The sequence below is a fragment of the Babylonia areolata genome, chromosome 14, assembly GCF_041734735.1.
Source record: "Babylonia areolata isolate BAREFJ2019XMU chromosome 14, ASM4173473v1, whole genome shotgun sequence".
Taxonomy (NCBI): Eukaryota; Metazoa; Mollusca; class Gastropoda; order Neogastropoda; family Buccinidae; genus Babylonia; species Babylonia areolata.
In genome coordinates, this window is record NC_134889.1 from 637,554 (window position 1) to 661,223 (window position 23,670).

Below are 23,670 nucleotides of genomic sequence, written 5' to 3' on the forward strand. Positions count from 1 at the left end.
CAGTGGGTACTGTCCATACCAGGTACTGTCATGGACCTGTCTGTCCTCAGTGGGTACCATCCATACCAGGTACTGACATGGACCTGTCCTCAGTGGGTACTGTCCATACCAGGTACTGACATGGACCTGTCCTCAGTGGGTACCATCCATACCAGGTACTGACATGGACCTGTCCTCAGTGGGTACCATCCATACCAGGTACTGACATGGACCTGTCCTCAGTGGGTACCATCCATACCAGGTACTGACATGGACCTGTCCTCAGTGGGTACCATCCATACCAGGTACTGACATGGACCTGTCCTCAGTGGGTACTGTCCATACCAGGTACTGACATGGACCTGTTGCTCCTTGTATCTGGTTAGTTTGCACCATAAAATTACCAGATATTATTATTATTATTATTATATACAAGCTGTAACATGACTATGGAAGTTTAAAAATACCAGATTAAAAAGAGATGTGCCTAACAACTGTATTTGACAGAATCCTTTGCAGATGTAATGGATGACAGTGTCAGTGTGACACACAGAATGTGGCACACGTTTCAGAACAGGGTGACAGTGTCAGTGTGACACACAGAATGTGGCACACGTTTCAGAACAGGGTGACAGTGTCAGTTTGACACACAGAATGTGGCACATGTTTCAGAACAGGGTGACAGTGTCAGTGTCACACAGATGGTGACGTGTCAGAACCACACACACACACGCGCGCGCGCACGCACACACATGCGTATGTGCGCGCGCACACACATACACACACACTTATTACAGTGGAGACGTATGTTAATCCAGACATGTGACAACATCCCCCACACACCCTATACACACACGTTAATGACAATGGAGACATTGTGTTGATCCAGGGACAATATCCCACACACACACCCTATACACACACATCAATGACAATGGAGACATTGTGTTGATCCAGGTATGTGGGACAATATCCCCCACACACACCCTGTGCACACACATCAATGACAGTGGAGACATTGTGTTGATCCAGATGTGTGTGACAATATCCCCAGTACACACCCTACACACACACATCAATGACAGTGGAGACATTGTGTTGATCCAGGTATTTGTGACAATATCCCCCCCCACGCACCCAACACACACACACACATGACAGTGGAAAAATTGTGTTGATCCAGACATGTGTGACAATATCCCCCCCACACACACTACAAACACACATTCATGACAGTGGAGACATTGTGTTGATCCAGACGTGTGACAATATCCCCCCGCCCCACACACTACACACACATTAATGACAGTGGAGACATTGTGTTGATCCAGATGTGTGTGACAATATCCCCCCCACACACACTACACACACATTCATGACAGTGGAGACATTGTGTTGATCCAGACGTGTGACAATATCCCCCCGCCCCACACACTACACACACATTAATGACAGTGGAGACATTGTGTTGATCCAGATGTGTGTGACAATATCCCCCCCACGCACCCAACACACACACACACATGACAGTGGAAAAATTGTGTTGATCCAGACATGTGTGACAATATCCCCCCCTGCACACACTACACACACACATTCATGACAGTGGAGACATTGTGTTGATCCAGACGTGTGACAATATCCCCCCGCCCCACACACTACACACACATTCATGACAGTGGAGACATTGTGTTGATCCAGATGTGTGTGACAATATCCCCCCCACACACACTACACACACACATTAATGACAGTGGAGACATTGTGTTGATCCAGATGTGTGTGATGTGGAAAACGACGTGTTGACCACTGCCTACATTGACGGCCTTGACAGCATGGGTAAGCTCCCTTTGTTTTCTTGTCATTCTCCTGTCCATTGTCTGTCTGTCTGTCTCATTGTCTTTCTGTGTCTTCCTGTTCTTATCTGTCTGTCTGTCTTTCTGTGTCTTCCTGTTCTTATTGTCTGTCTGTCTGATTGTCTTTCTGTGTCTTCCTGTTCTTATCTGTCTGTCTGATTGTCTTTCTGTTTTTTCCTGTTCTTATTGTCTGTCTGTCTCATTGTCTTTCTGTTTTTTCCTGTTCTTATTGTCTGTCTGTCTGTCTGTCTTTCTGTGTCTTCCTGTTCTTATTGTCTGTCTGTCTGTCTTTCTGTGTCTTCCTGTTCTTATCTGTCTGTCTTATTGTCTTTCTGTTTTTTCCTGTTCATATTGTCTGTCTGTTTGATTGTCTTTCTGTGTCTTCCTGTTCCTATTGTCTGTCTGATTGTCTTTCTGTTTTTTCCGGTTCATATTGTCTGTCTGTCTGAATGTCTTTCTGTTTTTTTCCTGTTAATATTGTCTGTCTATCTGAATGTCTTTTCTGTTTTTTCCTGTTCATATTGTCTATCTGATTGTCTGTGTCTCCCTGTTCTTATTGTCTGTCTATCTGATTGTCTGTGTCTCCCTGTTCTTATTGTCTGTCTGTCTGATTGTCTTTCTGTGTCTTCCTGTTCTTATTGTCTGTCTGTCTGTCTTTCTGTGTCATTCTGTTCTTATTGTCTGTCTGTCTCATTGTCTTTTTGTGTCTTCCTGTTCTTATTGTCTGTCTGTCTCATTGTCTTTCTGTGTCTTCCTGTTCTTTTTGTCTGTCTGTCTGTCTTTCTGTGTCATTCTGTTCTTATTGTCTGTCTGTCTCATTGTCTTTCTGTGTCTTCCTGTTCTTATTGTCTGTCTCAATGTCTTTCTGTGTCTCCCTGTTCTTATTGTCTGTCTGTCTGATTGTCTTTCTGTGTCTTCCTGTTCTTATTGTCTGTCTGTCTGATTGTCTTTCTGTGTCTTCCTGTTCTTATTGTCTGTCTGATTGTCTTTCTGTGTCTTCCTGTTCTTATTGTCTGTCTGTCTCATTGTCTTTCTGTGTCTTCCTGTTCTTATTGTCTGTCTGTCTGTCTTTCTGTGTCTTCCTGTTCTTATTGTCTGTCTGTCTCAATGTCTTTCTGTGTCTTCCTGTTCTTATTGTCTGTCTGTCTCATTGTCTTTCTGTGTCTTCCTGTTCTTATTGTCTGTCTCATTGCCTTTCTGTGTCTTCCTGTTCATATTGTCTGTCTGTCTTTCTGTGTCTTCCTGTTCTTATTGTCTGTCTGTCTCATTGTCTTTCTGTGTCTTCCTGTTCTTATTGTCTGTCTGTCTGTCTTTCTGTGTCTTCCTGTTCTTATTGTCTGTCTGTCTGTCTTTCTGTGTCTTCCTGTTCTTATTGTCTGTCTGTCTGTCTTTCTGTGTCATTCTGTTCTTATTGTCTGTCTGTCTCATTGTCTTTCTGTGTCATTCTGTTCTTATTGTCTGTCTGTCTGTCTTTCTGTGTCATTCTGTTCTTATTGTCTGTCTGTCTGTCTTTCTGTGTCTTCCTGTTCTTATTGTCTGTCTGTCTGTCTTTCTGTGTCTTCCTGTTCTTATTGTCTGTCTGTCTGTCTTTCTGTGTCTTCCTGTTCTTATTGTCTGTCTGTCTGTCTTTCTGTGTCATTCTGTTCTTATTGTCTGTCTGTCTCATTGTCTTTCTGTGTCTTCCTGTTCATATTGTCTGTCTGTCTTTCTGTGTCTTCCTGTTCATATTGTCTGTCTGTCTTTCTGTGTCTTCCTGTTCTTATTGTCTGTCTCATTGTCTTTCTGTGTCTTCCTGTTCATATTGTCTGTCTGTCTTTCTGTGTCTTCCTGTTCTTATTGTCTGTCTGTCTCATTGTCTTTCTGTGTCTTCCTGTTCTTATTGTCTGTCTGTCTGTCTTTCTGTGTCTTCCTGTTCTTATTGTCTGTCTGTCTGTCTTTCTGTGTCTTCCTGTTGTTATTGTCTGTCTGTCTGTCTTTCTGTGTCATTCTGTTCTTATTGTCTGTCTGTCTCATTGTCTTTATGTGTCATTCTGTTCTTATTGTCTGTCTGTCTGTCTTTCTGTGTCATTCTGTTCTTATTGTCTGTCTCATTGTCTTTCTGTGTCTTCCTGTTCTTATTGTCTGTCTCATTGTCTTTCTGTGTCTTCCTGTTGTTATTGTCTGTCTGTCTGTCTTTCTGTGTCATTCTGTTCTTATTGTCTGTCTGTCTCATTGTCTTTCTGTGTCTTCCTGTTCTTTTTGTCTGTCTGATTGTCTTTGTCTTCCTGTTCTTATTGTCTGTCTGACTCAATGTCTTTCTGTGTCTTCCTGTTCTTATTGTCTGTCTGTCTGATTGTCTTTCTGTGTCTTCCTGTTCTTATTGTCTGTCTGTCTCTGTGTCTCTGTATATCTCAGTCTGTCTGTCTTTCTGTCTGTCTGTCTCTGTCTCTCTCTCTGTTAACCCCTTCCTGACTTTACTTCATGAGGTCAGTGTCTTCAAACTTAAAAAAAACATACCAAAAACAAAAGCATATAAGTGCATACTAACTTGCTGGATTTTGCCCTCTCCTCTCTCACTTTTCACTCTCACACTCATGTTTTCCTTTTTTATGCATTTAATATTTTGTTTGATTTTGTTTCGGTTTGATTGTTGAAGAGTACACCAAGATTGGGTGCCGTGTTGATCTGATAGGAGGTCAGGCTGGAGTCACTGAGGACTTGGTAAGATGGGGCAGACGTTTTCTTGTAAGCGTCACTGGCATCATGTTAGTGTGTGGGTGGGTGGGTGGGGGTGGATGTGGGACAGGGGATGTAACTGTGTGGTGTGTTGGTGGGTGGGTGGGGGTGGATGTGGGACAGGGGATGTATCTGTTTGTGTGGTGTGTGTGTGGGTGGGTGGGGGTGGATGTGGGACAGGGGATGTAACTGTGTGGTGTGTGGGTGGGTGGGTGGGGTTGGATGTGGGACAGGGGATGTAACTGTTTGTGTGGTGTGTGGGTGGGTGGGTGGGGGTGGATGTGGGACAGGGGATGTAACTGTTTGTGTGGTGTGTGTGTGGGTGGGTGGGGGTGGATGTGGGACAGGGGATGTAACTGTGTGGTGTGTGGGTGGGTGGGTGGGGGTGGATGTGGGACAGGGGATGTAACTGTTTGTGTGGTGTGTGGGTGGGTGGGTGGGGGTGGATGTGGGACAGGGGATGTAACTGTTTGTGTGGTGTGTGGGTGGGTGGGTGTGGGTGGATGTGGGACAGGGGATGTAACTGTGTGGTGTGTGGGTGGGTGGGTGCTGCAGCGTGTTTTGTGTGTACAGATCATAGGGTCATGACGCAGTGTGTTGTGTGTGAGCAGATCATAGTATCATGTTGCAGTGTGTTTGTGTGTGTACAGATCATAGTATCATGTTGCAGTGTGTTTGTGTGTGTACAGATCATAGTATCATGTTGCAGTGTGTTTGTGTGTGTACAGATCATACTATCATGTTGCAGTGTGTTTGTGTGTGTACAGATAGTATCATGTTGCAGTGTGTTTGTGTGTGAGCAGATCATAGTATCATGTTGCAGTGTGTTTGTGTGTGTACAGATCATAGTATCATGTTGCAGTGTGTTGTGTGTGTACAGATCATAGTATCATGTTGCAGTGTGTTTGTGTGTGTACAGATCATAGGGTCATGACACAGTGTGTTGTGTGTGAGAACAGATCATAGGGTCATATCACATTGTGTGTACAGATCATAAGGTCATGACACAGTGTGTTGTGCGTGTACAGATCATAGGGTCATGTTGCAGTGTGTGTACAGATCATAGGGTCATGACACAGTGTGTTGTGTGTGTACAGATTGTAGAGTGTGTGTATAGGTCATAGGGTTGTGACGCAGTGTGTTTTGTGTGCATACAGTTCATAGGGTCATAGGGTTTGTGTACAGATCATAGGGTCATGACGCAGTGTGTTTTCTGTGAGTACAGATCATAGGGTTTGACACAGTGTTTGTACAGATCATAGGGTCACGACGCAGTGTGTGTACAGATCATAGGGTCATGACGCAGTGTGTTGTATGTGTGTACAGGTCATAGGGTTGTGACACAGTGTGTTGTGTGTGTGTACAGATCATAGGGTCATTACGCAGTGTGTTGTGAGTGTACAGATCATAGGATTGTGACACAGTGTGTTGTGTGTTTGTACAGATCATAGGATTGTGACACAGTGTGTTGTGTGTTTGTACAGATCATAGGGTCATTACGCAGTGTGTTGTGAGTGTACAGATCATAGGATTGTGACACAGTGTGTTGTGTGTTTGTACAGATCATAGGGTCATTACGCAGTGTGTTGTGAGTCTACAGATCATAGGATTGTGACACAGTGTGTTGTGTGTTTGTACAGATCATAGGGTCATTACGCAGTGTGTTGTGAGTGTACAGATCATAGGATTGTGACACAGTGTGTTGTGTGTTTGTACAGATCATAGGATTGTGACACAGTGTGTTGTGTGTTTGTACAGATCATAGGGTCATTACGCAGTGTGTTGTGAGTGTACAGATCATAGGATTGTGACACAGTGTGTTGTGTGTTTGTACAGATCATAGGATTGTGACACAGTGTGTTGTGTGTGCACAGATCATAGGGTTGTGACACAGTGTGTTGTGTGTGTGTGTGTGTTGTGTTCAGATCATAGGGTTGTTATGCAGTGTGTTGTGTTTGTACAGATCATAGGGTCATGACACAGTGTGCTGTGTGTGTGTGTACAGATCATAGGGTTGTTATGCAGTGTGTTGTGTGTGTACAGATCATAGGGTTGTGACACAGTGTGTTGTGTGTGTACAGATCATAGGGTTGTGACACAGTGTGTTGTGTGTGTACAGATCATAGGGTTGTGACACAGTGTGTTGTGTGTGTACAGATCATAGGGTTGTGACACAGTGTGTTGTGTGTGTACAGATCATAGGGTTGTGACACAGTGTGTGTGTGTGTACAGATCATAGGGTCCTGGCGCAGTGTGTACCAAACAAACATGTCGCAGTCACTGGGCGCAGCAGCTGCAACAGAGTTCCACTTCACCAAGACAGCCAGTGGATCCATCTCTCTGCTGTATCGCCTCTACAGGTACGTCACAGGCTGTCAGTGCTCTGTGGACAGGTAGGACAGGTGTGTGTGTGTGTTTGTGTGTGTGTGTGTATCGCCTCTACAGGTACGTCACAGGCTGTCAGTGCTCTGTGGACAGGTAGGACAGGTGTGTGTGTGTGTGTGTGTGTTTGTGTGTGTGTGTGTCGCCTCTACAGGTACGTCACAGGCTGTCAGTGCTCTGTGGACAGGTAGGACAGGTGTGTGTGTGTGTGTGTGTTTGTGTGTGTGTGTGTCGCCTCTACAGGTACGTCACAGGCTGTCAGTGCTCTGTGGACAGGTAGGACAGGTGTGTGTGTGTGTTTGTGTGTGTGTGTGTATCGCCTCTACAGGTACGTCACAGGCTGTCAGTGCTCTGTGGACAGGTAGGACAGGTGTGTGTGTGTGTTTGTGTGTGTGTGTGTATCGCCTCTACAGGTACGTCACAGGCTGTCAGTGCTCTGTGGACAGGTAGGACAGGTGTGTGTGTGTGTTTGTGTGTGTGTGTGTATCGCCTCTACAGGTACGTCACAGGCTGTCAGTGCTCTGTGGACAGGTAGGACAGGTGTGTGTGTGTGTGTGTGTGTTTGTGTGTGTGTGTGTCGCCTCTACAGGTACGTCACAGGCTGTCAGTGCTCTGTGGACAGGTAGGACAGGTGTGTGTGTGTGTGTGTGTTTGTGTGTGTGTGTGTCGCCTCTACAGGTACGACACAGGCTGTCAGTGCTCTGTGGACAGGTAGGACAGGTGTGTGTGTGTGTTTGTGTGTGTGTGTGTCGCCTCTACAGGTACGTCACAGGCTGTCAGTGCTCTGTGGACAGGTAGGACAGGTGTGTGTTTGTGTGTGTGTGTATCGCCTCTACAGGTACGTCACAGGCTGTCAGTGCTCTGTGGACAGGTAGGACAGGTGTGTGTGTGTGTTTGTGTGTGTGTGTATCGCCTCTACAGGTACGTCACAGGCTGTCAGTGCTCTGTGGACAGGTAGGACAGGTGTGTGTGTGTGTGTGTGTGTGTGTGTGTGTGTGTGTATCGCCTCTACAGGTACGTCACAGGCTGTCAGTGCTCTGTGGACAGGTAGGACAGGTGTGTGTGTGTGTGTGTGTGTTTGTGTGTGTGTGTATCGTTTCTACAGGTACGTCACAGTCTGTCAGTGCTCTGTGGACAGGTAGGACAGGTGTGTGTGTGTTTGTGTGTGTGTGTGTGTGTGTGTATCGCCTCTACAGGTACGTCACAGGCTGTCAGTGCTCTGTGGACAGGTAGGACAGGTGTGTGTGTGTGTGTGTGTGTGTCGCCTCTACAGGTACGTCACAGTCTGTCAGTGCTCTGTGGACAGGTAGGACAGGTGTGTGTGTGTGTATCGCCTCTACAGGTACATCACAGTCTGTCAGTGCTCTGTGGACAGGTAGGACAGGTGTGTGTGTGTGTGTGTCGCCTCTACAGGTACGTCACAGTCTGTCAGTGCTCTGTGGACAGGTAGGACAGGTGTGTGTGTGTGTGTATCGCCTCTACAGGTACGTCACACTCTGTGGACAGGTAGGACAGGTGTGTGTGTGTGTGTTTGTGTGTGTGTGTGTATCGTTTCTACAGGTACGTCACAGGCTGTCAGTGCTCTGTGGACAGGTAGGACAGGTGTGTGTGTGTGTGTTTGTGTGTGTGTATCGCCTCTACAGGTACGTCACAGTCTGTCAGTGCTCTGTGGACAGGTAGGACAGGTGTGTGTGTGTGTGTTTGTGTGTGTGTGTATCGCCTCTACAGGTACGTCACAGTCTGTCAGTGCTCTGTGGACAGGTAGGACAGGTGTGTGTGTGTGTGTGTATCGCTTCTACAGGTACGTCACAGGCTGTCAGTGCTCTGTGGACAGGTAGGACAGGTGTGTGTGTGTGTGTGTTTGTGTGTGTGTGTGTTTGTGTGTGTTTGTGTGTGTGTGTATCGCTTCTACAGGTACGTCACAGGCTGTCAGTACTCTGTGGACAGGTAGGACAGGTGTGTGTGTTTGTGTGTGAGTGTGTTTGTGTGTGTGTGTGTTTGTGTGTGTGTGTATCGCTTCTACAGGTACGTCACAGGCTGTCAGTACTCTGTGGACAGGTAGGACAGGTGTGTGTGTGTGTTTGTGTGTGTGTGTGTTTGTGTGTGTGTGTATCGCTTCTACAGGTACGTCACAGGCTGTCAGTGCTCTGTGGACAGGTAGGACAGGTGTGTGTGTGTGTGTTTGTGTGTGTGTATCGCCTCTACAGGTACGTCACAGGCTGTCAGTGCTCTGTGGACAGGTAGGACAGGTGTGTGTGTGTGTGTGTGTGTGTGTATCGCCTCTACAGGTACGTCACAGGCTGTCAGTGCTCTGTTGACAGGTAGGACAGGTGTGTGTGTGTGTGTGTGTGTTTGTGTGTGTGTGTATCGCCTCTACAGGTACGTCACAGTCTGTCAGTGCTCTGTGGACAGGTAGGACAGGTGTGTGTGTGTGTGTTTGTGTGTGTGTGTATCGCCTCTACAGGTACGTCACAGTCTGTCAGTGCTCTGTGGACAGGTAGGACAGGTGTGTGTGTGTGTGTTTGTGTGTGTGTGTGTGTGTATCGCTTCTACAGGTATGTCACAGGCTGTCAGTGCTCTGTTGACAGGTAGGACAGGTGTGTGTGTGTGTGTGTATCGCTTCTACACGTACGTCACAGTCTGTCAGTGCTCTGTGGACAGGTAGGACAGGTGTGTGTGTGTGTGTGTGTGTGTGTGTGTGTTTGTGTGTGTGTGTATCGCTTCTACAGGTACGTCACAGTCTGTCAGTGCTCTGTGGACAGGTAGGACAGGTGAGAGAGAGAGAGAGAGAGAGAGAAACGTGGAGGTATCCGTCTTGATTTTTCTGCAGTAGTTCAGCTCCAGTGTATGTTGTGTGGTGTTAGTGAGGGAAAGGTCTGTATTTTTGTATTTCCGCAGTGCACCCAACACTGACGTGGATTGGGATCTTTGATGTGTGCATTTGATGTTGTGCTCATGTTGTAATTGAGCATCCTGACAATGATGTGTTCCTCTTTTGGGCTGAGGGATCTTTGATGTGTGCATTTGATGTTGTGCTCATGTTGTAATTGAGCATCCTGACAATGATGTGTTCCTCTTTTGGGCTGAGGGATCTTTGATGTGTGCATTTGATGTTGTGCTCATGTTGTAATTGAGCATCCTGACAATGATGTGTTCCTCTTTTGGGCTGAGGGATCTTTGATGTGTGCATTTGATGTTGTGCTCATGTTGTAATTGAGCATCCTGACAATGATGTGTTCCTCTTTTGGGCTGAGGGATCTTTGATGTGTGCATTTGATGTTGTGCTCATGTTGTAATTGAGCATCCTGACAATGATGTGTTCCTCTTTTGGGCTGAGGAATTGTGTGTTGCTTATCAAATATGATTTGTTGTTCAGCTCAGACACTGAGGAATGCCTTCCGTCCCGTGTGATGGAGCTGACAGCAGACCCACACAAGTCTGGCACTGTGTACCAGCTGAAGCACTGTGACAGTGACGTCCCTTATGGTGAGTGCATGTGTACCAGCTGAAGTACTGTGACAGTGATGTCCCTTATGGTGAGTGCATGTGTACCAGCTGAAGTACTGTGACAGTGACGTCCCTTATGGTGAGTGCATGTGTACCAGCTGAAGTACTGTGACAGTGATGTCCCTTATGGTGAGTGCATGTGTACCAGCTGAAGTACTGTGACAGTGACGTCCCTTATGGTGAGTGCATGTGTACCAGCTGATGTGGGTGCATGTGTACCAGCTGAAGCACTGTGACAGTGACGTCCCTAATGGTGAGTGCATGTGTACCAGCTGAAGGACTGTGACAGTGACGTCCCTTATGGTGAGTGCATGTGTACCAGCTGAAGTACTGTGACAGTGACGTCCCTTATGGTGAGTGCATGTGTACCAGCTGAAGCACTGACAGTGATGACCCTTGTGGTGAGTACATGTGTACCAGCTGAAGGACTGTGACAGTGATGACCCTTGTGGTGAGTGCATGTGTACCAGCTGAAGTAACAATAAATATCTGTTGGAGGGGTAACAGATTTGTCGTTGTTCTTTGGTTGTATGGTTGGTGAGAAAGAGATATTTGTCTTCTTTCCTTAATGGAGAGATTGGGGGAATGATAGCTTTGGTTCTTGTGGCATTGTGGAGACTTCAACTCTTCAGCTCTGTGCTGACTGATCAAACACTTGACATCTGTGGCTTGATGGGTCTGAAACAATTTCTTTGGTTTTGTACGATACAATGACTGAAATATGGATTACATTACACTGTGCCATGTGTTGGTTGAAAGGATAATTGAGATGTGTGTGTGTGTGTGCATGTGTATGTGCATGTATGTGTGTGTGTGTGTGCGTGTGTGTGTGTTGTGTGTGTTGTTGTGTGTGTGTTTTGTGTGTGAGTGCTTGCGTGTGTGCTCGCGCTTGCATGTGTGTGTGTATTTGTGTTGTGTGTGTGCTGTGTGTGTGTTGTGTGTGTGTGTGTTGTGTGTGTGCTGTGTGTGTGTTGTGTGTGTGTGTTGTGTGTGTGTGTGTGTTTGTGTGTGTGCAGGTTATGTGTATGTGCTGTACAGTGACGGAGATCACCTGGGAGTACTGCTGTGTGTGGGGGTGGGGAGGGACGGCTTGTGTGACCCCCGCACCCAATCCTTGGTGCTGCTGCACCGACAGGGTGCAGGATCGGAGGTCAACGAGACGGTGGTGGAGGCTGTGCGAGGGCTGGGGGCTGATGCCTGTGTGGACCATGACACCTTGGTGATGCCGGAACTGAGTGGGTCACAGGGCCGTGTTCATGAGGGTGGGGGGTGAGAGCTTATTGGACACTGTGCATTTTGCTAGGCTTCATAACACAGTGTTGTGTTGGTAAGAATTCATTAGAAATGTCTTCAGCAGCTGCACAGAAGGTGGGGCAGAGCAGTGACAGGACACACATAAACAGAAGCAGGTCAAGGACACATTAGCGAAGTGGGTCAAGGACACACATAATTGGAAGCTGGACAACAACAGATTGGTTTAGCACAAGGGAGGATGACGTTTACACTCAGGGAAGCCAGGAGAATGTTGAAGGGGAGGCCAGGAGAATGTTGAAGGGGAGGCCAGGAGAATGTTGAAGGAAGAAGGGGAGGCCAGGAGAATGTTGAAGGAAGAAGGGGAGGCCAGGAGAATGTTGAAGGAAGAAGAGGCCAGGAGAATGTTGAAGGAAGAAGGGGAGGCCAGGAGAATGTTGAAGGAAGAAGAGGCCAGGAGAATGTTGAAGGAAGAAGAGGCCAGGAGAATGTTGAAGGAAGAAGAAGAGGCCAGGAGAATGTTGAAGGAAGAAGAGGCCAGGAGAATGTTGAAGGAAGAAGGGGAGGCCAGGAGAATGTTGAAGGAAGAAGGGGAGGCCATGAGAATGTTGAAGGAAGAAGAGGCCAGGAGAATGTTGAAGGAAGAAGGGGAGGCCAGGAGAATGTTGAAGGAAGAAGAGGCCAGGAGAATGTTGAAGGAAGAAGGGGAGGCCAGGAGAATGTTGAAGGAAGAAGGGGAGGCCAGGAGAATGTTGAAGGGGAGGCCAGGAGAATGTTGAAGGAAGAAGGGGAGGCCATGAGAATGTTGAAGGAAGAAGAGGCCAGGAGAATGTTGAAGGAAGAAGGGGATGCCAGGAGAATGTTGAAGGAAGAAGGGGAGGCCAGGAGAATGTTGAAGGGGAGGCCAGGAGAATGTTGAAGGAAGAAGGGGAGGCCAGGAGAATGTTGATGGAAGAAGGGGAGGCCAGGAGAATGTTGAAGGGGAGGCCAGGAGAATGTTGAAGGAAGAAGGGGAGGCCAGGAGAATGTTGAAGGGGAGGCCAGGATAATGTTGAAGGGGAGGCCAGGAGAATGTTGAAGGAAGAAGGGGAGGCCAGGATAATGTTGAAGGGGAGGCCAGGATAATGTTGAAGGGGAGGCCAGGAGAATGTTGATGGAAGAAGGGGAGGCCAGGAGAATGTTGAAGGGGAGGCCAGGAGAATGTTGAAGGAAGAAGGGGAGGCCAGGAGAATGTTGAAGGAAGAAGGGGAGGCCATGAGAATGTTGAAGGAAGAAGAGGCCAGGAGAATGTTGATGGAAGAAGGGGAGGCCAGGAGAATGTTGAAGGAAGAAGGGGAGGCCAGGATAATGTTGAAGGGGAGGCCAGGAGAATGTTGAAGGAAGAAGGGGAGGCCAGGAGAATGTTGAAGGGGAGGCCAGGAGAATGTTGAAGGAAGAAGGGGAGGCCTGAAGGAAGAAGGGGAGGCCAGGAGAATGTTGAAGGGGAGGCCAGGAGAATGTTGAAGGAAGAAGGGGAGGCCAGGAGAATGTTGAAGGGGAGGCCAGGATAATGTTGAAGGGGAGGCCAGGAGAATGTTGAAGGAAGAAGGGGAGGCCAGGATAATGTTGAAGGGGAGGCCAGGATAATGTTGAAGGGGAGGCCAGGAGAATGTTGAAGGAAGAAGGGGAGGCCAGGAGAATGTTGAAGGGGAGGCCAGGAGAATGTTGAAGGAAGAAGGGGAGGCCAGGAGAATGTTGAAGGAAGAAGGGGAGGCCAGGAGAATGTTGAAGGAAGAAGGGGAGGCCAGGAGAATGTTGAAGGAAGAAGGGGAGGCCAGGAGAATGTTGAAGGAAGAAGGGGAGGCCAGGAGAATGTTGAAGGGGAGGCCAGGAGAATGTTGAAGGAAGAAGGGGAGGCCAGGAGAATGTTGAAGGAAGAAGGGGAGGCCAGGAGAATGTTGAAAGACCTCAATGTCCTGACTGATCCTCAGTGATGTTACAGACCCTGTCCTGACTGATCCTCAGTGATGTTACAGACCCTGTCCTGACTGATCCTCAGTGGTGTTACAGACCCTGTCCTGACTGATCCTCAGTGATGTTACAGACCCTGTCCTGACTGATCCTCAGTGGTGTTACAGACCCTGTCCTGACTGATCCTCAGTGGTGTTACAGACCCTGTCCTGACTGATCCTCAATGATGTTACAGACCCTGTCCTGACTGATCCTCAGTGGTGTTACAGACCCTGTCCTGACTGATCAGTGGTGTTACAGACCCTCCTCAGTGGTGTTACAGACCCTGTCCTGACTGATCCTCAATGTCCTGACTGATCCTCAATGGTGAAACAGATTCCTGTCCTGACTGATCCTCAGTGGTGTTACAGATCCCTGTCCTGACTGATCCTCAATGTCCTGACTGATCCTCAATGGTGTTACAGACCCTGTCCTGACTGATCCTCAATGTCCTGACTGATCCTCAGTGTCCTGACTGATCCTCAATGGTGTTACAGACCCTGTCCTGACTGATCCTCAATGTCCTGACTGATCCTCAGTGTCCTGACTGATCCTCAATGGTGTTACAGATCCCTGTCCTGACTGATCCTCAGTGTCCTGACTGATCCTCAGTGTCCTGACTGATCCTCAATGGTGTTACAGATCCCTGTCCTGACTGATCCTCAGTGTCCTGACTGATCCTCAATGGTGTTACAGATCCCTGCCCTGTGCCAGAGGCCATCCTGACTGATGCTGCACGAGGAGAACTTGAAGCATGCTCTGGTAAGATTTGATGAGGTATTGGACAAAACGTGAACATTTATTTAAGGAAGAGATTAACCTTTTTTTTCTTTTTAATCAAGAACGAACACTTGACCTCTGGTGTTTTATTCTGTCCACTCCACAGTGCTCTTGATATTGTTGATATTGAAAGTTTGTGGGTGAGGGTGTGTCTTGTTGTTGGCGTTGACAGCTACACCATCAGGCCGGTTCTGGGGATGAATATCATTTTCTCCAGCTCTTCATTGTCGCCATCAAAATTATATAGTTTGGTCATGAGTGAGGGTGTGTGGTACTCAGAACTGATGTGAATGCTGGTATTGCAGAGACTGGAGAAAGGGTGCAGTGTTACCCACGCTACGTCCCCGTCCATCCTGCCTTCGATGTCAGAGACGTACGTCGTTTTTCTGTTGTGGGTCTTGCTTTGAGAGAGAGAGTGAGGTGTGTGTGTGCATGTGTGTGTGTGTAAATTGTTGGTCCAGAAGACACTGTCATGAACCATTCAAAGGGGGAACTTGGCACTAAGTGAGCCTGTACATGTATACCGTGTTGACCCTTGTGTATATACACCATATTGACCCCTGTACATGTATACCGTGTTGACCCTTGTGTATAGACACCATATTGACCCCTGTACATGTATACCATGTTGACCCTTGTGTATAGACACCATATTGACCCCTGTACATGTATACCGTGTTGACCCTTGTGTATAGACACCATATTGACCCCTGTACATGTATACCATGTTGACCCTTGTGTATAGACACCATATTAACCCCTGTACATGTATACCGTGTTGACCCCTGTAGATGTACACCTCGTTGACCCCTGTACCTTGTTGACCCCATACATGTACACCTCGTTGACCCCTGTACCTTGTTGACCCCATACATGTACACCTCATTGACCCCTGTACCTTGTTGACCCCATACATGTACACCTCGTTGACCCCTGTACCTTGTTGACCCCATACATGTACACCTCGTTGACCCCTGTACCTTGTTGACCCCATACATGTACACCTCGTTGACCCCTGTACCTTGTTGACCCCATACATGTACACATCGTTGACCCCTGTACCTTGTTGACCCCATACATGTACACCTCGTTGACCCCTGTACCTTGTTGACCCCATACATGTACACCTCGTTGACCCCTGTACCTTGTTGACCCCATACATGTACACCTCATTGACCTCAGTACCTTGTTGACCCCATACATGTACACCTCGTTGACCCCTGTACCTTGTTGATCCCATACATGTACACCTCGTTGACCCCTGTACCTTGTTGACCCCATACATGTACACCTCGTTGACCCCTGTACCTTGTTGACCCCATACATGTACACCTCGTTGACCCCTGTACCTTGTTGACCCCATACATGTACACCTCGTTGACCCCTGTGCCTGTATACCATGTTGACCCCTGTAAATGTATACCTTGTTGACCCCTGTGAAATACACCAGGTGACCCCCTGTAACTTGTTGACCCCTGTAAATGTATACCTTGTTGACCCCTGTGAAATACACCAGGTGACCCCTGTAACTTGTTTACCCCTGTACATGTACACCATGTTGACCCCTGTACATATACACCAGGTGACCCCTGTACATATACACCAGGTGACCCCTGTACATATACACCAGGTGACCCCTTGGTGTGTTGCATGTCTGTGTTGTGTGTGTGGTTGTGTGTGGTTGTGTGTGAGTGTGTGTGGTTGTGTGTGAGTGTGTGTCTGTGGTGTGTGTGGGTGTTGTGTGTCGGTTTGTATCTGTGTGTGTGTACTGTTTATGTGTTGTGTGGTTGTGTGGGTGATGTGTGTCTGTGTTGTGTGGGTGTGCGTGGTGAGTGTGTGTGCAGTGTGTGTGTGCATGTGGTGTGAGGGCATGTGTTGTGTATTTGTGTGGGTGGGGGTGTTTGGTGTGTGTTGATGTGGGTGGGGGTGTTTGGTGTGTGTTGATGTGGGTGGGGGTGTTTGGTGTGTGTTGTGTGTGTTGATGTGGGTGGGGGTGTTTGGTGTGTGTTGATGTGGGTGGGGGTGTTTGGTGTGTGTTGTGTGTGTTGATGTGGGTGGGGGTGTTTGGTGTGTGTTGTGTGTGTTGATGTGGGTGGGGGTGTTTGGTGTGTGTTGATGTGGGTGGGGGTGTTTGGTGTGTGTTGATGTGGGTGGGGGTGTGTGTTGATGTGGGTGGGTGTGTGTGTTGTGTGTTGATGTGGGTGGGGGTGTGTGTTGATGTGGGTGGGGGGGTGTGTTGATGTGGGTGGGGGTGTTTGGTGTGTGTTGATGTGGGTGGGGGTGTGTGTTGATGTGGGTGGGGGTGTTTGGTGTGTGTTGTGTGTTGATGTGGGTGGGGGGGGGGTGTTGATGTGGGTGGGGGTGTTTGGTGTGTGTTGATGTGGGTGGGGGTGTGTGTTGATGTGGGTGGGGGTGTGTGTTGTGTGTTGATGTGGGTGGGGGTGTTTGGTGTGTGTTGATGTGGGTGGGGGTGTTTGGTGTGTGTTGTGTGTTGATGTGGGTGGGGGTGTGTGTTGATGTGGGTGGGGGTGTTTGGTGTGTGTTGTGTGTTGATGTGGGTGGGGGTGTGTGTTGATGTGGGTGGGGGTGTGTGTTGATGTGGGTGGGGGGGTGTGTTGATGTGGGTGGGGGTGTTTGGTGTGTGTTGTGTGTTGATGTGGGTGGGGGTGTGTGTTGATGTGGGTGGGGGTGTGTGTTGATGGGGGTGTTTGGTGTGTGTTGATGTGGGTGGGGGTGTGTGTTGATGTGGGTGGGGGTGTTTGGTGTGTGTTGATGTGGGTGGGGGTGTTTGGTGTGTGTTGATGTGGGTGGGGGTGTTTGGTGTGTGTTGTGTGTGTTGATGTGCTGTGCTGTGCTGTGTGTGTGTTGTTGTTGTTGTTGTTGTCCTGCTAGTCAGTGACTGTCCCCACACAGTTTGCAGGTACATGGTACACTGTGGCTGACTGTTGTTGTCCTGCTAGTCAGTGACTGTCCACACACAGTTTGCAGGTACATGGTACACTGTGGCTGACTGTTGTTGTCCTGCTAGTCAGTGACTGTCCACACACAGTTTGCAGGTACATGGTACACTGTGGCTGACTGTTGTTGTCCTGCTAGTCAGTGACTGTCCACACACAGTTTGCAGGTACATGGTACACTGTGGCTGACTGTTGTTGTCCAGCTAGTCAGTGACTGTCCACACACAGTTTGCAGGTACATGGTACACTGTGGCTGACTGTTGTTGTCCTGCTAGTCAGTGACTGTCCACACACAGTTTGCAGGTACATGGTACACTGTGGCTGACTGTTGTTGTCCTGCTAGTCAGTGACTGTCCTCACACAGTTTGCAGGTACATGGTACACTGTGGCTGACTGTTGTTGTCCAGCTAGTCAGTGACTGTCCTCACACAGTTTGCAGGTACATGGTACACTGTGGCTGACTGTTGTTGTCCAGCTAGTCAGTGACTGTCCACACACAGTTTGCAGGTACATGGTACACTGTGGCTGACTGTTGTTGTCCTGCTAGTCAGTGACTGTCCACACACAGTTTGCAGGTACATGGTACACTGTGGCTGACTGTTGTTGTCCAGCTAGTCAGTGACTGTCCACACACAGTTTGCAGGTACATGGTACACTGTGGCTGACTGTTGTTGTCCAGCTAGTCAGTGACTGTCCACACACAGTTTGCAGGTACATGGTACACTGTGGCTGACTGTTGTTGTCCAGCTAGTCAGTGACTGTCCACACACAGTTTGCAGGTACATGGTACACTGTGGCTGACTGTTGTTGTCCTGCTAGTCAGTGACTGTCCACACACAGTTTGCAGGTACATGGTACACTGTGGCTGACTGTTGTTGTCCTGCTAGTCAGTGACTGTCCTCACACAGTTTGCAGGTACATGGTACACTGTGGCTGACTGTTGTTGTCCAGCTAGTCAGTGACTGTCCCCACACAGTTTGCAGGTACATGGTACACTGTGGCTGACTGTTGTTGTCCTGCTAGTCAGTGACTGTCCACACACAGTTTGTAGGTACATGGTACACTGTGGCTGACTGTTGTTGTCCTGCTAGTCAGTGACTGTCCCCACACAGTTTGCAGGTACATGGTACACTGTGGCTGACTGGGTGACAGAGGGACAGGGGAGAAACAAACCAGAGGAATGGACCACGTACCACTTTGTGCCCAGAGACAACGGCACTGTGGCCATGCTGTTCACTGAGGGGTAAGGGGAGAGAACTGTCTGCTGTACTTCTTTCAACGCCCATCCACTTGACACCTTTCTACATGCACACACGCAGCTATACCTATAGTAAGGTTGTATTGTTGTTGATCGTTACACATTAGCTGAACGTATCATGAGCTGCTGATAAACTTACCATGGTGTTGCTGATGTAGCATCGTAGTGAGGTGTTGGCAGGTGACAGTGGTAATGATGCACACTCATGTTGCCATGTCTGTGTGTATCACTTGATGATGTGTGTTGATGATGTGTGTGTCTGTGTGTGTCTGTTGATGATGTGTGTGTCTGTTTTTGATTGATGTGCGTCTATATTTCTGTGATGATGATGATGTGTGTGACCAGGCAGGCAGAGAGCTGTCAGCCCACACAGCTGAGAGTCCTCAGGGCCATGGGGGATGGTCGTTTCTACTTCACCTTGAACAACACACAGGGTGAGGACCTCTGTGTGTGTCTGTGTCTTGATGATGTGTGTGTGTGTGTGTGTGTGTGTGTGTGTGTGCATTTCTTGATCAAGGCTAACATGTTTTAATTATTGTTTTCGAATATTGACTGTAAGCAACTATACTGCAGGTGAATTGAGTGTTTTTAATAAATGATTTATGTTATAAATGATAATCTTTGAAAGACTTATTTATTTCCAGAACCATACCCAGTTCCAGAGGGTAAAGATTTTCTGAGCAGCAGAAGTGACTATCAGATTGGTAGGTTTTCATTTTGATTTTTATTGGTCATTTTTCAGTTTATCTGTATTTGTGTACACCAACCAGGCACTGGGTATTTTATTTTTGAACAGTTATGACTGAGCTGCAGGGGAAAATTGTGTGATGGTAATGATACTTGTATCGTGCTGAGGCTTGTTCACAAAACAAATCTGAGCACTGGTCACTGTTGTTTATTCCCAGGCTGGCCTGCAAGCAACTTGCAGTGATCTGTTAACACACTGAACATGGAACAAAACGAGAGAACATGTGCACAGTATTGCAAATGTGAAAAGGTGTACAACAAAAGTATTACTGCTTTAACTACTTCCACACAGGTGCACATACAAACTATTTTGGACAGAGGGGTGTATTTAGAGGGGTGTATATGTCCTAACTCAGCACGGGTCAGCGTTCCGGCTCACAACTGTCCCATCATATCAGTTGTCTCCTACACGTATTCCAAGCACCAACTGTCCATCATACCAACACACAAGTATTCCAACCACCAACTGTCCAAACACATAAACACATTGTTACACACACAAATGACACATTTGCAGAGCGTCCAAAGCCATGTCCACAATGTGTGCACACCTGTTTGTGTCCAGGTGTGATGAAGGTGGTGTGGATGGACGAGGACTTGGCTCTGACCTTCTGGTGTTTTGACCTTGACGCCACGGAGTCCTGGTGTCCCAGCATGCATGTGACTGTGTTGTCACGGCAACCAGTCAGTGCTGGTGGATGGGAGGTACCCTCAGAGCTGAAAGCCCGCGTTGCTGATGTGTGTGTGACCGCGGAGAATTTTGTGGTGGTTGATACAGGTGGGTCATCATTAATGTTGTTGTTTACATGTTGCCAATGTGTGTGTGTGTGTGTGTGTGTGTGTGTGTGTGTGTGTGGTGTTTGGTGATTTCAGAGCCATGTAGAATTCCTGATGACCTCATGTCTGCAGTGGATATGTGATTGAGTGAGTGTGGTGTTTGGTGATTTCAGAGCCATGTAGAATTCCTGATGACCTCATGTCTGCAGTGGATATGTGATCGAGTGAGTGTGGTGTTTGGTGATTTCAGAGCCATGTAGAATTCCTGATGACCTCATGTCTGCAGTGGATATGTGATTGAGTGAGTGTGGTGTTTGGTGATTTCAGAGCCATGTAGAATTCCTGATGACCTCATGTCTGCAGTGGATATGTGATTGAGTGAGTGTGGTGTTTGGTGATTTCAGAGCCATGTAGAATTCCTGATGACATCATGTCTGCAGTGGATATGTGATTGAGTGAGTGTGGTGTTTGGTGATTTCAGAGCCATGTAGAATTCCTGATGACCTCATGTCTGCAGTGGATATGTGATTGAGTGAGTGTGGTGTTTGGTGATTTCAGAGCCATGTAGAATTCCTGATGACATCATGTCTGCAGTGGATATGTGATTGAGTGAGTGTGGTGTTTGGTGATTTCAGAGCCATGTAGAATTCCTGATGACATCATGTCTGCAGTGGATATGTGATTGAGTGAGTGTGGTGTTTGGTGATTTCAGAGCCATGTAGAATTCCTGATGACCTCATGTCTGCAGTGGATATGTGATTGAGTGAGTGTGGTGTTTGGTGATTTCAGAGCCATGTAGAATTCCTGATGACCTCATGTCTGCAGTGGATATGTGATCGAGTGAGTGTGGTGTTTGGTGATTTCAGAGCCATGTAGAATTCCTGATGACATCATGTCTGCAGTGGATATGTGATTGAGTGAGTGTGGTGTTTGGTGATTTCAGAGCCATGTAGAATTCCTGATGACATCATGTCTGCAGTGGATATGTGATTGAGTGAGTGTGGTGTTTGGTGATTTCAGAGCCATGTAGAATTCCTGATGACATCATGTCTGCAGTGGAAGAGGATGAATATCCAAGTGAGTCTTTCTGCAAACAGTGTGTGTGTGTGTGTGTTGTGTTGTGTGTGTGTTGTGTTGTGTGTGTGTTTGTGTGCGTGTGTGTGTTGTGTTGTGTGTGTGTCTGTATGTGAATGTGTCTGTGTGTGTATTTGTCTGAGTGCATGTATGAATGGAATTGAAAAGAACCATTGAAAAGTAAAGAATTGAAACAGAGAGAGAGAACAACTCAACAGCAGTTCCCATGCACCTCTTCCCATCAGCTAACATACAGTCATTGCAAGGGGCACACAGAAAGAATGCATTTTAGTGTTCAAAACTTTGTCATGCACAAAATAGGACAGAAAGAAACGATGTGTGTGTGAACATTTACTTGCATCTGTGTTTGTAAAAGACGAGTGTTTGTTTTGGAGTGTGATAATAAAGAGGAAGTCTTGATATTTGTTCCTGTGGACATTATGTACCAGTCTGCAGTCTTTGGCAACAAGTTGAGAAGCAGAAGTGGCTTCTAGTTGTGGGCCCTTGTCTGGGGTAAAGGAGCAAAGTGTCTGCTGGATTGTTGTTCAGACTGGCTTCTTTTTCCTTCACTTTGGCTTTTATTTTTCAGTTGCTGCCTCCTTCTCTGTGATCCAGTGTGCACAGCAGTTTGTGCCAGCTGTCGGTGACTTCAACATGACACAGGTAGGTATGACTGTTGATGACTTCAACATGACACAGGTAGGTATGACTGTTGATGACTTCAACATGACACAGGTAGGTGTGACTGTTGGTGACTTCAACATGACACAGGTAGGTGTGACTGTCAGTGACTTCAACATGACACAGGTAGGTGTGACTGTTGGTGACTTCAACATGACACAGGTAGGTATGACTGTTGGTGACTTCAACATGACACAGGTAGGTGTGACTGTTGGTGACTTCAACATGACACAGGTAGGTGTGACTGTTGGTGACTTCAACATGACACAGGTAGGTGTGACTGTTGGTGACTTCAACATGACACAGGTAGGTGTGACTGTTGGTGACTTCAACATGACACAGGTAGGTATGACTGTTGGTGACTTCAGCATGACACAGGTAGGTATGACTGTTGATGACTTCAACATGACACAGGTAGGTGTGACTGTTGGTGACTTCAACATGACACAGGTAGGTATGACTGTTGGTGACTTCTGACTGGTGTGTACTGACTGGCGTGTTCTGACTGGTGTGTGTTGACTGGTGTGTACTGACTGGTGTGTGTTGACTGGTGTGTACTGGCTAGTGTGTGTTGACTGGTGTGTACTGACTGGTGTGTGTTGACTGGTGTGTACTGACTGTGTGTACTGACTGGCGTGTGTTGACTGGTGTGTACTGACTGGCGTGTTCTGACTGGTGTGTGTTGACTGGTGTGTACTGACTGGTGTGTGTTGACTGGTGTGTACTGACTGGTGTGTGTTGACTGGTGTGTACTGACTGGTGTGTACTGACTGGCGTGTTCTGACTGGTGTGTGTTGACTGGTGTGTACTGACTGGTGTGTGTTGACTGGTGTGTACTGGCTAGTGTGTGTTGACTGGTGTGTACTGACTGGTGTGTACTGACTGGTGTGTGTTGACTGGTGTGTACTGGCTAGTGTGTGTTGACTGGTGTGTACTGACTGGTGTGTACTGACTGGTGTGTGTTGACTGGTGTGTACTGACTGGTGTGTTGACTGGTGTGTACTGACTGGTGAATACTGACTGGTGTGTGTTGACTGGTGTGTACTGACTGGTGTGTACTGACTGGTGTGTACTGACTGGTGTGTGTTGACTGGTGTGTACTGGCTAGTGTGTGTTGACTGGTGTGTACTGACTGGTGTGTACTGACTGGTGTGTTTTGACTGGTGTGTACTGACTGGTGTGTGCTGAATGGTATGTAGACTGGTGTGTGTTGACTGGTGTGTACTGGCTAGTGTGTGTTGACTGGTGTGTACTGACTGGTGTGTACTGACTGCCGTGTGTTGACAAGTGTATACTGACTGGCATGTACTGACTGGTGTGTGCTGAATGGTATGTAGACTGGTGTGTGTTGACAAGTGTATAGTGACTGGTGTGTACTGACTGGTGTGTGTTGACTGGTGTGTACTGACTGGTGTGTGTTAAATGGCGTGTACTGACTGGTGTGTGTTGACAAGTGTGTACTGACTGGTGTGTACTGACGACAGTTTTCAGGGATGTGGCACACAGTGTGGCAGACAAGCATGATGTGGGGCAATGCCACCTGGCAGTCTGTCATCCGCAGCTATGTGGTGCGTGACGATGGCTCCGTCATCATGGCCTTCACTGGACTGCCGTGAGTGGTGGACATGTGGTTGTGACTGTGGTTAGGGGTGTGTGTGTGTGTGTATGTGTGTGTGTGTATGTTAGGTTGTGGTTAGGTGTGTGTGTATGTTAGGTT

At 47.6% G+C, this 23,670-nt stretch overlaps 1 protein-coding gene across 2 annotated transcripts in view; it reads left to right on the forward strand.

Moving 5' to 3' along the window:
- The window catches only part of LOC143289709 (uncharacterized), a 145,638-nt gene that overhangs the window by 84,045 nt on the left and 37,923 nt on the right, over positions 1-23,670 (forward strand). Inside the window, exons 30-43 of one of the 2 annotated variants that reach the window (XM_076598766.1) lie at positions 1,756-1,818; positions 4,471-4,535; positions 6,783-6,910; positions 10,309-10,418; positions 11,456-11,674; positions 14,376-14,441; positions 14,765-14,832; positions 18,529-18,659; positions 19,020-19,108; positions 19,319-19,378; positions 19,987-20,199; positions 21,219-21,275; positions 21,862-21,935; positions 23,438-23,565. In XM_076598766.1, the coding sequence (XP_076454881.1) occupies positions 1,756-1,818; positions 4,471-4,535; positions 6,783-6,910; positions 10,309-10,418; positions 11,456-11,674; positions 14,376-14,441; positions 14,765-14,832; positions 18,529-18,659; positions 19,020-19,108; positions 19,319-19,378; positions 19,987-20,199; positions 21,219-21,275; positions 21,862-21,935; positions 23,438-23,565 (1,471 nt within the window). The remainder of the gene's footprint in view (positions 1-1,755; positions 1,819-4,470; positions 4,536-6,782; positions 6,911-10,308; positions 10,419-11,455; positions 11,675-14,375; positions 14,442-14,764; positions 14,833-18,528; positions 18,660-19,019; positions 19,109-19,318; positions 19,379-19,986; positions 20,200-21,218; positions 21,276-21,861; positions 21,936-23,437; positions 23,566-23,670) is intronic. The other variant, XM_076598767.1, reaches the window with a different exon arrangement.